Source organism: Podarcis bocagei (genome assembly GCF_964188305.1).
Source record: "Podarcis bocagei genome assembly, chromosome: 3".
In the NCBI taxonomy this organism is placed as follows: domain Eukaryota; kingdom Metazoa; phylum Chordata; class Lepidosauria; order Squamata; family Lacertidae; genus Podarcis; species Podarcis bocagei.
In genome coordinates this window covers 64,062,442-64,079,397 of record NC_138127.1, presented here as the reverse complement: position 1 = coordinate 64,079,397, position 16,956 = coordinate 64,062,442, and the positions used below count along the sequence as shown (strand labels likewise).

Sequence of the window (16,956 nt, the reverse complement as noted above, 5' to 3'; positions counted from 1 at the left end):
TTTTAAAAAATGAATTTCTCCCCACCTAGCATTCTTGAAAAGGGAGTCAGAGAATCACTTCTGCTTCTCCGAAGTGCTTTTTTCAATGCACTGGGGGTTAAAGCCATTATTTGATGCTCCCACCCTGCCCCATGGAAGGCTGTTCTACAGCATTGTTTGCATGGAGATAAAAAGGTAAAGGTACCCCTGCCCGTACGGGCCAGTCTTGCCAGACTCTAGGGTTGTGCGCTCATCTCACTCTAGAGGCCGGGAGCCAGCGCTGTCCGCAGACACTTCCGGGTCACGTGGCCAGCGTGACAAAGCTGCTCCAGCAAACCGGCACCAGACCAGCACACGGAAACGCTGTTTACCTTCCCACTATAAAGCGGTACCTATTTATCTACTTGCATTTAAGGGTGCTTTTGAACTGCTAGGTGGGCAGGAGCTGGGACCGAATGACGGAGATATTAAGCATCAAAAGGGAACAGAGCACCAAATGAGTGCCTAATAACCCACTAAAGAACAGACATTAAAGACGCCAGCACATGATATATTATATGCATTTCTGATAAGCTGTTTTAGCAGTTGAATACAAATATTAAAAAGGAAGGCAAGCAAGATGTCTGCCTAGCAGGAGAAGTCGGTGGAAGCAGGGCAGCGTAGCCCATCTGCCTTCCAAATATCAGGCATCCCTCATGGTTCCTAGGGAGAAGGATGAGGCATGGAATGTGTGCAGCATTGGTGTCCTGACACCATACTCCCACACCTTTTTGAATTCCCCACTCTTCACCATCTCTCTCTCAGGAACCAGCAGTGACACTTAGTGATGAGAAGAAACAAGAGCAAAGTCGCCCTCTGTCCTGCCAGTGCTGGATTTACATAATAGCTAAACAAGCTACAGCTTAGGGCCCCACTCTCTTGGGGGCCCCCAAAAAATTTAAAGGGGGAAAAAAACTCTGGGTGTACATTTCCAAAATATAAGATAAAAAATAAAATAAAACCTACATACAGCAACTGTGTTTTGTGTTGTGTAGGCGCCTGTGATGTAAGTAATGGGCCGCCAATCATTTTAAGTTAGAGCTTAATAATTATTTCACTATTAATATACTACTTCTTAATTGTATTTCAGTTCAACAATTACTTTGTTAAAATACATATTTTGTTATGTGCAAATGGCTTTAGATATCTATTAGGTCCATAAATTACCATATAGCATATATTCAACACAAAAAACAGCGACAATTTGTTGTTGACAAAGGGCAGCTGGACATATAAAGGGCCCATTACCTTCAGTGACTTAGGGCCTCATCAAACCTAAATCCAACCCTGTGCCCTGCCCTGCCCTGCCCGTAACTGCTATGATAGAAATGAATCTTTGCTAAAACTTTTCCAGTAGCATAAAGAAAAGAAGAATAAAAAATATGACTCAACTTTGCAAAGCTAAACACACTTTCCAGCACATTGCCACCCCCTCACTTCTAAAACAGGCAACGCTTGACTTTATCTTCTGAGGTTTTAAACTGCATTTTGCTTTTTTTCTATTATCTGTTTTCATACTTACAGTTGGGAATGAAAATCCTCAGTCTGACAAGATGTAGTTATTAGGTTGTCATTTAGCTAAAAGATAATTTCTCACAGTTCTATATTGTGGGCATCAGTCAAGAATTAATGTATTCTCTGCTAGCAACATCTTTTTACCTACTAAGGCACGCACTTTAACTTGGATAAGGCAAGGAAGACATTGAAGCAAATGCTTGCCTTTAGATTTTGACATGGTATTCTAAATGAACATGGCATTGAAAGCTTTAAAAAGAAGATATAGCAAATTATGAGGTATGATAGGAGTTTAAAATGGTTGGCAAAGACAAGTGGTGTTTGGATGGCTTCTGTCTGTGTATGTTTTAATGCATACTGTAGGAATATCATGTTTTGAAAAACTCTGAGTCCTTATTTTTTAAATTTAATAGCTCATTAAAAATTACTAGGTGGGATAACCCATACTGTGTCTCAGTTCCAAAATTATTCCCAAATCAATATCTTCAAAATAGTAAAGGTAAAGGGACCCCTCACCATTAGGTCCAGTCGTGACCGACTCTGGGGTTGCGGCGCTCATCTCGCTTTATTGGCCAAGGGAGCCGGCATACAGCTTCCGGGTCATGTGGCCAGCAGAACTAAGCCACTTCTGGCGAACCAGAGCAGCGCACGGAAATGCCATTTACCTTCCCGTTGGAGCGGTACCTATTTATCTACTTGCACTTTGATGTGCTTTCGAACTGCTAGGTTGGCAGGAGCAGGGACTGAGCAACGGGAGCTCATCCCGTCGCGGGGATTCGAACCACCGACCTTCCGATCAGCAAGCCCTAGGCTCTGTGATTTAACCCACAGTGCCACCCGTGTCCCTCATCTTCAAAATACACAAGGATTTATTTGTATTTTTTGCATAGTATCATCAGTATATGTAGCCCTTTCATACATATGTAAGCAAAAAAAAAAACACAAACCCTGGTCCCTGCTGTACTACTCAGGCCAATTTTTTTTATTAACTTCCAGAATGTATTTATATGTTCTAAACATATGTATATCTGAATCTATACCCTAAAAACCTGGGTGAATTACTGCAATCCTGTTTTTTTAAAATTAATGATTATTGTTAGGAAACCCAAGCTAATAATTCATACGTCCGTAAAACTATAAGCAAATTCTTTACCTTTTGCTTCAAGCTCCATCTTCTTCTTCTTTGCCCATATATTGTGATAGTTTTCAGCCATCATTTCAGCCATAGCCTGATGAAATAAAAGGATTTGTTTCATAACAGCTAATCTTAAGTCATGCTTGTTATGCATTTTTGTTTTATTGTTTTAGGATATGGCAGTCAGCTTCACAATAGCCAATTTTAAATGAATCTTCTTTTGCATTTATTTTTATATTATTATGCTTTTGCTAAAGTTGCAAAGGTGCACTTCAGATTCGCCCCCCCCCCAATAATTAGCTTCCTAGTACATTAATTTTACAAATCTAAGCTTCAAGAAATGATCTCAAACATTAGAAATGTTTGCTTTAATGCAGTGATCCCATGAGATCCCATGGGATTAGGGGTGGAAGTGTTTTTTGCCTGTGCAACCCAAAGATTTGCTACTACAGAGGATTGGTGGTGTTTTCCCATAATGCCTTGGGAGATGGCATGAGGGTTTGCAGGAGGAACTGGCAAAAACAACAGATTTATCCTCTGCTACATTGGCTCTTATCCCTAATCACTGCCATGGCACAGAATTAATTGTTATTGCAGATCTTAATTGTTCTAACTGATTTATCTTCTTGAAAATTTTTTCAAGCTAAAAAGCTTCTCAAGATACATTGAAGAAGCTGTACTCTGTACTCTGCTTGGGGCTACTCTTTGTAGTCCACTTTTTGTAACCGGAATTATAATACAAATGTTGAATTTAAGCACCTACAATAGCACCCACTAGTTTTTGCTGCAAGGACTAACCTGCTTAATCCTCTGGAAATTCTTAAAATTGTACAGATGTCATATACCAGAGGATAAGCAGGGAACTTGCATTGTACAAACACGGTGAAAGGAACAAAAGCTTTCTTAAATGTTTTAAATACATGACATTAGCTGTGATATGACTTACATGCAGTTCTCTGGAGAGGGTAACATTACTCATGTCAATTGCACGAGGGCTATAACCATGGACAGTATCTACAGAAACCTGAGTAAATATTAACAGATGTGTAAAAAATAATGACCAAATACACGTTAAAAAGTTAAATGACAACTTACAAAAGATAAGAGGTTTATTAATAAATCCATCGGGGAAGAGGGAGCAATTGACAATTTATCAGCCTACACATATTTCTCTATTAAAATGCAAAATGCTGCAGATTAATAAGAGTTAGGCACAGTCCAGATAATATTTTTTTATAATAAAAAAACATTGTTAGTACAATACTGACATTTTTGGGACTTTATGAAACTGCATTGTGCCAATTTTCCATTTATCTAAATGAATAATTGGCCTGTGCAAGGAATCACAGTGAAATCAAATAGAAATGGAACCAAAAGATGAGACATGCTGAGCATTAATACGATATTCTTCCAAAAACTACAGGTACATGATACAAATTTCAGCTTGAAGAAATGGTCTATCTACTGGAAAAGGCAAAGAATATTTTAAAGAAATGAATGCTGCCATTTCTCTTTCCCCAGAATCTCTCTTGAAACACTATCCAGAAAAAATAATAATGGACTTGGTTGTAGATTAAAGTTATTTTCTAGAAAATACTGCAATCCTGATAATCATTTATCAGGAATAGTTGCGATTACCTATACAGAGCAATCCAAACTCCTGACCTGCCAAGCTAGAGAAGTTAGGATGTGATGGAAATCTTGATCCACAGGGTTCCACTGGTTGTGGGTTTTTTTGGGGGGGGGGTGTCTGCTACCATGGAGGTCTCTGTTTCATGTACCAACAGCAGAAGCAAACATCCCTCTCCCTTCAGTAACAGCCAGCATAAACCCCCAAAACTGGGTGGGGAGGAAACAGACTTGGTTGGCGAATGTTCCATTGGAACATAAGCCAAGCCAGTTACCAGCAATGAACCTAATCTGAGTCTCTCTGCTGTACCAGCCTGGAGTTGGCAGAGCAAAGAACAACAGTTGTGTATCACCTTCTGCCCTAGGCCAGCATAAGCAGCAGAACCTCAGATATGGTGGTGGCTCCAACACTCCACTGAACTCTGATGCTCCTGGCCAGGAGTTGGGATTGCAGCCCTAAGACTCTTTAAAAATAGCAAGTTTAAAAAAACACATACAAAATAGTGTCACAACACTGTATAATTCAGTCTGTATTACTCAGTTCATTCAAAACTGCACACACAGCTTTAGAATTTTCCTCATCTCTTTTCCCTACATATGCAACACAACTGAAGTACAGCCGCAAATGAAGCTGGTACCTGATTATTTTTCATGACGATAGTATGCCAAATCCTCCTCTACATCTAAACTAGTCCTTTATATTTATTAACCATTGGATGCCTGAGATTATGTTACGCGGTAGAAGCAAACACTTGCAGCATGATACAGGATGTACCTGACTTGTCTGTGATATTCGGCGTGGCCTGTTATACAGAGCCATAGTATCTCCTTCCCTCGTTCTCTCAACCCGCCATCCCCAAGCAAGCATGGTTTTCAAGGACTCCTTGATTGGCCACCTGTAAATTTCTTTCTCCTAGGGAAAACAAATAGATGGTTATGTTTTTAGTTATCAAGTAGCTGAGAGGACAGTACACTCTCTTATAACACTGTTTATTATATTTTAATTATTACATAATTTAATAGTAATCTAACACTTGCCTGGGTTATCTCCCAGACCTTTAGCTAACTCTGGTATAGCATAAAAATGTGAGAATAACCAGCATACTACCCAGCATGTCCACATTGGAATGCAGAAATATAGCTTGATTCTACAAATATTCATTTTAAAACAAGTTTCACTGCAGTCAACGTAACAAACTTTTCACACACATAAAGATGGAATCAGAAGTGGGCTGCAAGGATGAATTGCAATATCACTGTATGAAGTAGAGATGATGAAGTTACACTACCATCCATCTCAGATTATCTCAACAGGTGTACACAAGACAAGACAAGGGAAGTCTTGGACAAAACAAGAATAATGATAAGCCCATCACTTAAACTCAATATGTCAACATAGGCCAAAGAGAGAGAAGCAAATTATTTGTTAAAAGGTGCAGCTCATGTAAAGGTTTGATGAAAAGATTCATAAAGAGGGTAGCCCTGACATGAGGTGAAAAACTGAGGAATCTATGTGTTTAGAATTCATAGATAAGCCATTCTATTTTTAGGGAGGCCACCAAGGAACGAGACACATACTGGATGTCATGGAGTGTGGCATCAGCCAGAAATGTAGCTGCCCTGGAAATTTTAAGTAACATTCTTGTTACACAGTCTAGGTCCTGATGGGAATTCTCTAGATCATCCAGCCATATGAGGGATGCCCTGGTAAACACTGAGGATGGACACAAGTGTTGAGCAGCAAGGACAGCTGCCTCATGCGCTCTGCATAAGGCGAAGTCCAGTCACCATTCTGAAAAGTCCTTAAACTGTGAATTCCCATTTTTAGGAAGAAGGAATTTAGCAATGAAGATGACACATGATTATCCATGGCTGGGTTTTTCAGCAGATTCATAAACTGTTGGTCAAGGTTATAAAACCTATTGGCTATGATGACTTTTTTTATATTGTAATGAAGTGCCCTACTCTCTTTCCTCTCTCACAAGTCCTGCCTCAGACCAGACGAGAAACTTCAGACTGGTGGAACGTGCTCAATTGGCACAAAAATATCATTAATCCCGTCTTCCTAACTTAGAATGTGTTCTAATATATGAGAGGAGTTCTAACAACCAAGGGATTTGTCTATTGTTTTAGATATCACTAAAGTTAATTTTAATAATAAAATGAAAAGATCACCACAAACAAAACATTTGACATGAACTTCTTACCTTTTCTGCTAACAGTTTATATTGTTTCATTAATGGCTGCACTTTGGAAGATTCTGAGTATGTTTCACCATATATCCACCCATTTGCAAACTGATAAAAATAAAAAGCGGGAGGGGATAAGCTGAACAGGAATCTTGATGTCATTTATGTTTTGGATGGTGTTTTTGCATGCTATCATTATGCTACACCCACTTGTCCAAGAGAACTAGACTCACCAGCATATTTTTGCCTTGGTTATTTCGAACTTAAAATGACTTAACAGCTGTAATAACAATATCCTATATTCTAATTAGTCATGCAGTAACTAAGAACTTCTTATCATATATATGATTATTAAGAACTTCTTATCATATATACTAATAGTGAACTCATTCTCAGAATACTAATGTAGCCAAAACAGCTACATTATCCATGCACAGGCTAAGAGGAACCCAAAGGTTTGCAAAAGGTTTTTTTTTAAAGATGGGGGAAGAAAATCATCCCCTCCCCAACAACAACAAAAACAGCCCATTGACTGAGCACACTTAGAGGGCATGGAATGCTGACTAAGTGTTAGGGAATGGAAACAGAAATGTGGCTGAGGAGGTGGAACAGAGTGGAGCACTCCAGTGCACCATTGTGCTGCAGGTCCCATCTATGGAGAGAATTTTCTGAAAATCTCGGTGTCAAACTTATCTTTGTTGCTTGTTTTTCATTTCTGTCTGTCTCGCTCCTTGGTTTCAACAAGAAGCAAGGTTTTTTAATTGGTTGCCCTAAATATGTGAATACTTCTCGCATATAATATGCAGTATTATATGAATAATATTACATGTATATACTCTCCAGGTTTCCAAAAGTAACAGATGCATACAACAATGAATATAATTGTTTAAAAATACTCATGTATTAATACTGATAAATTTATGCTGCAGAAATATAATACTGAATGACACTTGAGTCTTTTATATGTATAATATACAATTTTAGCATATAATTTTGCATATAATTAGTTGGCTCAGATGTAATGGGAGACTTGATATAATGGGGGGAAAGCTCAATTGGGGCAGAACCACCAAATTCTGGGAATAAATCCATTTAAAGTGGATTATTCCAGCTTCCCTAGTCCCAACTATAGTAGATATAGACTTAAATCAAGTGCATTTTAAAACAAATAGTAACTAAAAGCTTGCATGTGTATGTTGTGGTCATGAAACTTATATTTTTACCACACAAGAGGTGCTCTTCAAAGAGAACAATTTTTTTTAAAGGACCATATATTAAATAGTGCATGCATGATGCAGAAGCATTGTAAATATACCTGGCATCCATCCACCCCACGGCACTAATATGCACCGTTGGTAAAATTGGATCAGATACTTATGATTTCTATTTTTCTAGATCTACAATGTCATTTTCCAGATAGAAGGCAACCATGCAAACGCAACCATCCAAATATCTGATAACAAACATAAACATCTTTACTAAAAGCAAAAAGCAAAGAAAAAGTGTTAACTAATTAGATTAGTATAAATGTAAAAACAGCGACTACTCATTTACTGAAACTCAGAAGATAAATGCATTTAAAGAAAACTTTTTGATTAAAGAAAGAAGACTGTTCTACTCATGCAACATAAACAAGATTCCATGATGGATACTAAAAATGGAAAATGTGTTTCAGACTATTATCCAGACAGATTTTTAATACTTTAAATATGCTTTGGGGGAAAAAGTTGCTAAACATTTTACCTTTTCCATGCACCATTTATCATGGGAATGTTCTGCATATTTGTTAATAAAGTAGTCTAGCTTTTCAGGAATTGTAATGCTAGATAAGAAAATACAAGACCAGGATTAATAATATATATAATAAATTGTGCATTCCTTTTAATCCTTCTTTCATAAAAAACAGTTGATCATAACATACTTAGAGCCCTAAAAGAGCTTGAGACCAGCAAATACCTAGCAGCCCACCCCCCACCCCCCAATATAGACCAAGTTAAGCTTCGGTATGTTCCAAGGAAACCCTGCTGATCATTACAAAACCAGCCAAATGTTGTTTGGTAATAACATGTAAGTGGACCTCCTCTGTGATGACCCCCTTTGGAATACCTTCCCTGAAGTGGTCCAAGAAGTAGTTACAGTAATCAGCTTTAAGTGCCTCTTCAATATACAATACTTGTCTCCCCAGCTTTCCCACAAGGCAGCAAAGGTTTAGGATCAGAGTTGTCCTTCTCCTTGATTGGCTACCTTCCCAGGTTGACAAGCATCATCTGCCCCTCACTTCCCTCTATAGCCTGTGCAGAAACTGCCTTCTTGACTGTCAGACCCACTATTGGTCTCATCTGCTCAATCTGCCAGAGCCAGGGGAAGTCTCTAGCTCACTGAGGATTAGAGACCCATCAGCTACCTTCACCTTGTTTAGCCAGCCAGTTGAAGTTGTTTCCTGGGATGTGGCTGCTGTTGCATGCGGACAGCTTCTAGGAACCGCAGGCGAGAGCTGAGTGCGTGTTGGGCAAAATACACCAGAAGTGGCACAACAGTATAATAAATCCTTACTTTGAAGTATCAACAGGTTGTGGATTAAAGTTCCCATCTGAATCCATGGACGCTTGCTTTTCCATCACACCCACATAGTTTGATTCCATGTAATCAGGAGGCAAAGCCCCAGCCACTGCACTCAGGCACGGCAAGGCCAGTTTGAATAGTTCCTGTTCATATTTCTGGGAAGACAAAGTAGAAGACAAAAGACCTAGCAATGAATTGAGACAGCCTCTATTTTTGCTGGAAAATTAGCAATGTTTTAGTATCTGAGCTAGCATCACTTGTACTTTGATCTACCATGGCGTGTACATTCAGGATCTTCTCTATGCAAATAGCACTGGAGGGAGGGGTTAAATTTCTCCTCCATATCTATGGTGATCCTGGTTATTATTACCCCACCCCACAGGGCTGATGTCAGTCGAATTATTCAAAACATGACGTTAAATACAAAGACGAGTCCTTCGGTAGTTCCAGGGCACCACCATTCACTTAAAAAAAGAGGGGGTAGTGCAAAATCTTTTTCTGAAACCAGCTTTCTGCCATCTTCTCTATTTTATCCCATTTATTTACTTTATTTATTTGCATTCTACAGAGCGCTCCAAAACTGAAGGATAACAAGTAGTATATATTAGTGACCCATGGTAATTATAATGGCCTTATCAAAAGGAGTGGAATCATGAAGCAGCCACCATGTAAAGTGTCCTCACAATTTGGCAGGACTGCAGACATGGCCTCCAATGTGGTGTGAGGAGCTATTGCCAGAATTATCAGAGGAAATAAAACCTGGCATGCATGTGCAAGCACTTGTTTATACACAAAGGAGTCACATTTTGTATGTAATGCACAATTATTATTGCATATTTGGAAATTATTCATTTTCAAAGAATACTGTCTTCACATTACGTTAAAAGCCAGGGATCCTGGTACAATAATTTAGTTGCATTCATGGCTATAAATTGTCATTTTTATATACTTATTTTATTAGGCAATCAAACTTTGCTGGGGAAACTATGAAGAACATTTAATAAAGGGTTTGCAGGAATATCCATTTCTCAAAAAAGACATTAGAAAAATTAGAGTACATTATTCTTCCAACATGCTTAAAACATAAACTTAAAAGTTACCTTTTGAGATAAGGCATCAAAAATACCCCAGAACAACTTCCTGGACAAATGAAGTTCTTCTTCTGAAGCAGCACCAAAGTTGCCCCATCCTCCTGGTAAACAGTAATACTTCCAACATCTTTCATAATGATTTGTCAGCAACTTGGGAGGGGAAAAAATAACTCAGTTTCAGAGAATCCACTATAAACTTTGTAGAGCAGTTAGGTATGATCAGTTTCAGGTACTGAGACATAGACCTCCAGGTATAGGGCAATATAATAATGATGATGATGATGATGTGATCTGTTTTGAAGAGTGTGCTGGATGTAAATGACTGTGACGAAATGTTTTTGCTTCACATTGTAGTCAAAATGCTGTTATCAGATCTAGATTCTGAAGGATGATGGTAAGTGACAGTTGTATATTCTGAAAGGGAAGGTTAAAGACCACACTCACCTTAAGAGGCATCTTTGCATGCTCATTTAGCAGTGGAATATCAAACACTAATCTTCTCAACAAATGTTGCATCATTGAAGGCCTCAGCTGACTGCAAGTAGAAAGAAAAAAGTGAGTAGAAAATGTGTTCTACTGTTGGAGGATAGCAAGCAACCTACTTTGCAGACCTTATCCAAACAGTGTAGAGTTTATTCTGCACATGTCTGTTTATACTTTGTTGTATTTCTTTGGATTCTCTTATGACTTATGAGAATAATTTTAAGAAACCCATAAACTTGTATTCATCCATTCCAATCCAACCCTATGAATATTCACAGTTCAATGGAATTTATTCCCAAAGAGGTGTAATGTCCTGTTGCTATTTCAAAGCATCCTGAGTACATTCAAAGCATCTTTAATGTATTTTAATCTTTGTTGGAAGCCGCCCAGAGTGGCTGGCAAAACCCAGCCAGATGGGCGGCGTACAAATAAATTGTTATAAATAAATAAATAAATAAATAAATAAATAAATAAATATAATAATCTTGAGTATATTATCAGGGAGGTGACATATTGGGATTATAATATACAATATATTGGGCAGCTCCCAACAGAATACTAAAAACACGACAAAATATCAAACATTAAAAACATTTATCACCAATGTTATTAAGAGACACTTTCGCTCTAGAAACTAATTTTCCTATGAATCCCAGCAGTATACACTTACCCACATATGGAGAGTAGGCACTCTTCAATAGAGTCCCGTTGAGCTTTGGTAAGAGAGCAGCCCTTGGAAAGTCGGTACACAGTATGTAGCAAGGAATCTATAAGGGAAGCATGGTGTTCTGTGCCAGCAAAAAGAGGAGCACATCTAGTTAATAAAGGCAAAACAGCAGTGCAGAGGTACCGATTGAGAGCCAGGGCCATATCTGTAGCACTCAGAGCAACCTATAAAATAAATTGTAAAGCTATTAAGGTAGGTAAGTTTTGTTCTATACAAAATGGTTACATAGTAACATGATGACAATCTATTAGGTTTGCTTTCAAGGAAGGCAAGATGGATTTTTATAGGAATAAAAGGGCATTATGAGTGTGCTAGACTTGTTTTGTTTTCCTCTGCCATTTGTTTTCAATATTTTAAAAACTCATATATTTGCTAAAATCACATAACATGTTTATTATTTCATATTTCATTTCCCATTGTTTTAATTGGAAGATTCAGCTGTCTGTAATCACAAAATATAAAACAATAAAAATAAGAACAGTCAATATAATTAATTTACAAAATGCCTGTGTAATGTAATGTAATGTAATGTAATGTAATGTAATGTAATTACAAACTCCTCAGATGGTGTGAACTGCTGAGAGTGCCACACAATGATGTTTACGCACCTACTAAATACATTTTTGTTTAGGCACTTCTGAGGTGTAACCCAGTCATTTATGGAAGATTAATTTTATATTTCATGAAACATTTTGCTGTTTTAGAGTCTGATTTTTTAATTTTATTGTTCACAGATTTTGTGTTTCTGCAGTTCATTTTTTTTTTACTTTACACTGCTTCAATGGCTTTGTGCTCTGAATTTATCTAAACATTTATTATTAGTAGATAATAATATCTTACATGAAAAATTGAATTTGTCTAAAGTTACAATACATCTATGGAATTTGAAGTCAAGTCTCCCAACTTTCAATACTCAATTCTAGAGTACTGCAAAAACTTTCCTTATCATTTTTGAGAAGTCAGAATACATGCATGGCATAGATCTAGATCAAAGAGAGAACCTAGTAATCAAAAGTTAATTGTTACCGTATCTAATGAAGCAGCAGCACGAAGATCTGGCAGAAAGCCAACTTCAAGAAGGTGTAGAAGAAAATCCTGGTCTTCAATCCCATAGACCCTGTCAAGGAACAATACCATGGCTGCCTTGTGGTCTGGGCAAAACCCCTCTGACATATCAGGTTCCACCACAGTACCATCTGGAAAAAAAAAATCAATTACACAGATTTCTGGTACTGATACAAGCAAATTGTACCTGCAACAAAATGTTGCAGCATGGAGTGCTTCTGTTCAGGATTTCGGGCAATCCAATTCATTCCTCCTCCCCTCTAGTTTTCCCCTCTGACATTAGTCAGCCAACAGTCCATGTCCACTGAGCATGTTCAGTCCTTAAATGGCTTGTTTCCCCTGAAAATTTTTCTGTATCAGCAAACCTGGGATTCTCCCAAGACTTATGGTATCATACCTCCCTCTTGAGCATTGATGGTACCAACTTGCCTACATAAGGACCGGCTCTCAGAGAACTGAGATCACTATTAGGATATATGATTGCATAACTACTTCCTGCCAAGAAGAATGAGTGTATGAACATCCTCTAGACATCCTCTAGATGGCTTACCCATTTTCTTGACTGAATAAAGGGAATTTGGCAGATAAAACCTAAATCATTCCAATCACAAGCACTATGGCATCCTTGTTATTGCAAATATTGATACTGAACATCTAGTTATTGGTTTACTATCTTCGAATCATTATTTAATAATCACATACTCCTGCAATTCTACAACTGAGAGGCTCGTGCCAAGGAAAGTCAGTGTGAATTTCTGTTTCATTTCCATTTTAATTTTCATACATATTTGAGAAAAAGGTATTGTAAATCAGTCAAGCTTTTTATGTTAGAACATATCAGAAATAAAAATGGAACACTTTTCTTACCTTTTGCTATTGTTGGCATGTGGAAAGGAATACTAATCACACCCACCAAATCTTCCAAAGGAATCAAAGACCGCAGAATGGATCGTATTCTAATTGCTTCCCCTTTGCCAGCATGGATTAGCTAACGAAGGAGTAATGCAAACATTTGTTTATATGATTGATATCACAATATGTACACATATTATTCATAAGCAAGAGAGTAACAGTAATGATTTCAAACAATGATTTGAAAATCTAGAATACTGGGGGGCTACAGCAAAGTTTAACATACAGGTATTCATGAGAAGCTAGAGTTATAGTACACAGTATATTGACACTAGGTTGGAAAGTTGTAGTGCTTGTGTTAAGTATGTTTGGAAAGCTTCACTCACTTAGAATTGAAGAGGTAACGGTGTCAATGGTTGCATTTCCCTGTATGCTAAAGTGCTGTTATGCTTAAAAAGTCTGAATGGATAAAGCCAAAACTCATACTTAAGTTTCTCAAGAGTATACCACCAACAACAACAGCAACTTACAATTCAACTTACAAATCCATTCAGAAACAGCAGTACTATTAAACCTGTGCTCTGATTTTAACCAATTAGCAGCAAGTAGATGTTAAACAAGGATGATAAACACTAGTAAACAACAGAACCTACATGCATTTCTGGAGCACAGCGTCCTAGGAGATCAATCAAAGCAGCATAAAAGGTCATGATGGCATTTCCCATGTGAATGGTATCATCTTCTTCTTCCACCTCACTTCTGTTTAATTTATTTTCCCAACAGGAAGGAAAATAGAGGGTCAGCGAGGAATTTGTTATGGAAGCTTAACTTTGTTACAAAAGCAAGACTAGGTTTTATCCCTGGTATATCTAATAATAATTGCCTCAGACTGACTCTGGAGTCCAGTTATATAGACTTCTAACATTGCTCCACAAGAAAATGTAGCTTTAGGTTTCTCTTTTACATTTATGTAATGAGCCATCCACATGTAGTCACTGCAAGCCCTATGCTAATTCAGTGAAGATTACCTTCATGGGGCACTGTGAATCAAACCACAAAGGGAACAATGCCAGGCTGCTGAAGGCAGGTAAGCTGTTACCTCAAGTGGTGGCAAAGGGTGTGTGTGTTTTTCTGTCTCTAAAAAGAGGTGTGGGGCTTGGCCATCTCCTCTTCAAAGGTAAGCCAATCCCCCAAAGTTCTTAGAATTTGCCCTCCCTCTGGTAATTACAGACTTTTTCATGAGAGATGGTCTCATGAAAGGTGTGGGGAGAGGAGTTATTTGGCCCAGCCTTAAACCCTTCCTCCCACACCTGCAATAAAAGGACTTACACCATCTGATATTTAAGAACTATGGAAAGACGACTGCTCTGCCCCAAAATGAATTATACAGTATTTATTTTCCAAAGCACCTTAGTAATACATTGATATATTCCATTGTTAATAAGTTATGTAAAGTCAGTGAATTATGGTACTGATTCAGGAGTAATAGAAGATGTCAAATTCTAGGCAAATATCTGCCTATTTGTGGTATAATAAAATACTACTATTCTGATTTACAACAAAAAGAAAATGTACTATTATTACGAATACTCCCAAAAGTTTCAAATGTTGAATTCTCGGGGACTATTACATTTAGAAACCTGTTAGGTTTGGCAGCTGACAAAGTATTTGCAAATTATGAATAAAGCCTTATTTTAGAAAACTGAATTCTGTAAGGCCTATTACAAAATAGGTCTGGGGAAGTTAACCCCTTCTTTACTACCTACAGTGTTTTATTGGATCCACTACTTGGTGAAGGTCCATCTCTTGTGGGGTCTTCTGATATGTTTATGGCTTCCTCCATGGCAGCAAGCAGGCCATTTCCACCTTCTCCTCTCAGTGCTGGTCCAAAACATTCAGGACGTCGAATGAGCAGTCTTACCACCACATTGGCATTCTCTTCAACGCTCTCTCCTACAGTCAGTAAGGAAGGCCACAGCCAAAGTCACAATCCAGGGCTTACATGGGGGTGGGAACAAGCCTAGATGAACTGGTACCAGCACCATGTTGCTGTGCCAGATGGAGCAGAAATTTTATTCATTACACGATCCAGCTGTAATGACAGCCTCCTAAGTGTGACGGGAGAAACCCACGTCTAAGTAAGCTGAGAAGGTGACTATTATTATTCTGGCTGCAAGTAGGGCAATCCCACTATATCCAGATCAGGAAACACTGGAATGCCTAGCCAAATCAACCTTTACAAGCCATTTAGAGGACTTTCGGATTTCTGACATATTGTTGGGAAGTAGAAAAGTGAAAGAAACACAGACAAAAAGTAAAGGGCTAGGGTGAAAAAGACTTGGGGGAAGGGAGTTGAAATGGACACTTGGAGTGTGCATATAGATGAATTTTAACACTCATCCAGTGTTACCAAATGCTTATTTTAGTTCACTCTTTTGTTGCTTCAACCTCTTTGCTACAACAGTACTTTCATCATATTCTTAGCCACCCTGGTTCAAGGTAAAGAACAGTCATCTTGAAATCATTGCAATCTAGAGCCTGCACATTCAGATTTGTAAAGGCTAATGTTTTATCAATGATTGCAATATTCTGCAAAAGCTTGCCCTACAGCCACTTGCACATACAACACACCACTTACAAATCAGCAAAGAACAAAAGGAGAATAATTAGAAAATTGATGTCACAGTTACACAGGCACATAGCAAAACAGAAAGCAATAGAACTGTTCCCATATTTAAAAAATAGAATACAAAATAACGTTTCCCAATTTTAGCCCTTCAAAACAAATGAGAAAGGCTGGTGACATAAAACACAAGAGGAGCACCACTTAATTTGGTGCATTAGTAGCAGTGATAGTCAAAGGTTTATATAATTATTTCGGAACAACAATAGTGGTACAAAATTAATAGGCTCCTACAGTACCATTGCAAAAAACAGCAAAACGAAGAAAATCCAAGTATCGTTCTCCTTCCACTGGGTTCCATCCAATATCTGGGTAACCTTTAGAAATCAGCAATGAGCAGCTTTGCAAACCACATCCAGCCAAGTAGCGAACTACCTAAGAACAAGGCAAAATTAAACAAAAGAGGCATTTACTGCAAAAAAGAAGAAAAAGCTCAAGCCAGTATTCTAATAGGAAGTCCTCTTTTACTCCCTTTTCAATAGACTGGCTATTGCAGCAGCAGAAAAACCCCAAAGAAAAACAAATGCTATTCTAGGCTGCATCAACAAGAAGTATAGTGTCCAAATGAAGGGAAGTCATAGTCCTGCTCTTTTCTGCCTTGGTCAGACCACACCTGGAATACTGTGTCCAGTTCTGGGTTACACAATTTACGAAGAATACTGACAAGCTGGAACGTGTGCAGAGGAGGGCAACCAAGATGATAAAGGGTCTAGAAACCAAGCACTATGAGGAATGGTTGAGGAGACTCAGAAGAGATTTGATAGTCATCTTCAAATACCATATCTCAAGGATTGTCACATGAACGGTGGAGCAAGCTTGTTTTCTCCTGCTATGGAGGGTAGAATCCAAACCCATGGAGTCAAGTACAAGAAAGGAGAATCTGATGATACATCAGGAAAAACATTCTGACAGAGCTGTTTGACAGTGAAACAAACTTGCTCAGGAGGTTATGGACATTCCTTCATTGGAGGTTTTTAAGCAGATGGCCACCTGTCACTGATACTTTT

At 38.2% G+C, this 16,956-nt stretch overlaps 1 protein-coding gene across 18 annotated transcripts in view; it reads right to left on the bottom strand.

Annotated features, from left to right (window-relative positions):
- Positions 1-16,956, bottom strand: part of RYR2 (ryanodine receptor 2) — a 246,048-nt gene that overhangs the window by 85,267 nt on the left and 143,825 nt on the right. For all 18 annotated transcript variants that reach the window (XM_081187964.1, XM_081187977.1, XM_081187974.1 and 15 more), the window contains 14 exons: positions 16,189-16,324; positions 15,033-15,219; positions 13,920-14,025; positions 13,282-13,402; positions 12,376-12,545; positions 11,293-11,513; positions 10,584-10,674; positions 10,149-10,289; positions 9,040-9,203; positions 8,230-8,308; positions 6,505-6,594; positions 5,073-5,210; positions 3,615-3,692; positions 2,687-2,762 (listed from right to left, as the gene is read on the bottom strand). In XM_081187964.1, the coding sequence (XP_081044090.1) occupies positions 2,687-2,762; positions 3,615-3,692; positions 5,073-5,210; positions 6,505-6,594; positions 8,230-8,308; positions 9,040-9,203; positions 10,149-10,289; positions 10,584-10,674; positions 11,293-11,513; positions 12,376-12,545; positions 13,282-13,402; positions 13,920-14,025; positions 15,033-15,219; positions 16,189-16,324 (1,798 nt within the window). The remainder of the gene's footprint in view (positions 1-2,686; positions 2,763-3,614; positions 3,693-5,072; positions 5,211-6,504; positions 6,595-8,229; positions 8,309-9,039; positions 9,204-10,148; positions 10,290-10,583; positions 10,675-11,292; positions 11,514-12,375; positions 12,546-13,281; positions 13,403-13,919; positions 14,026-15,032; positions 15,220-16,188; positions 16,325-16,956) is intronic.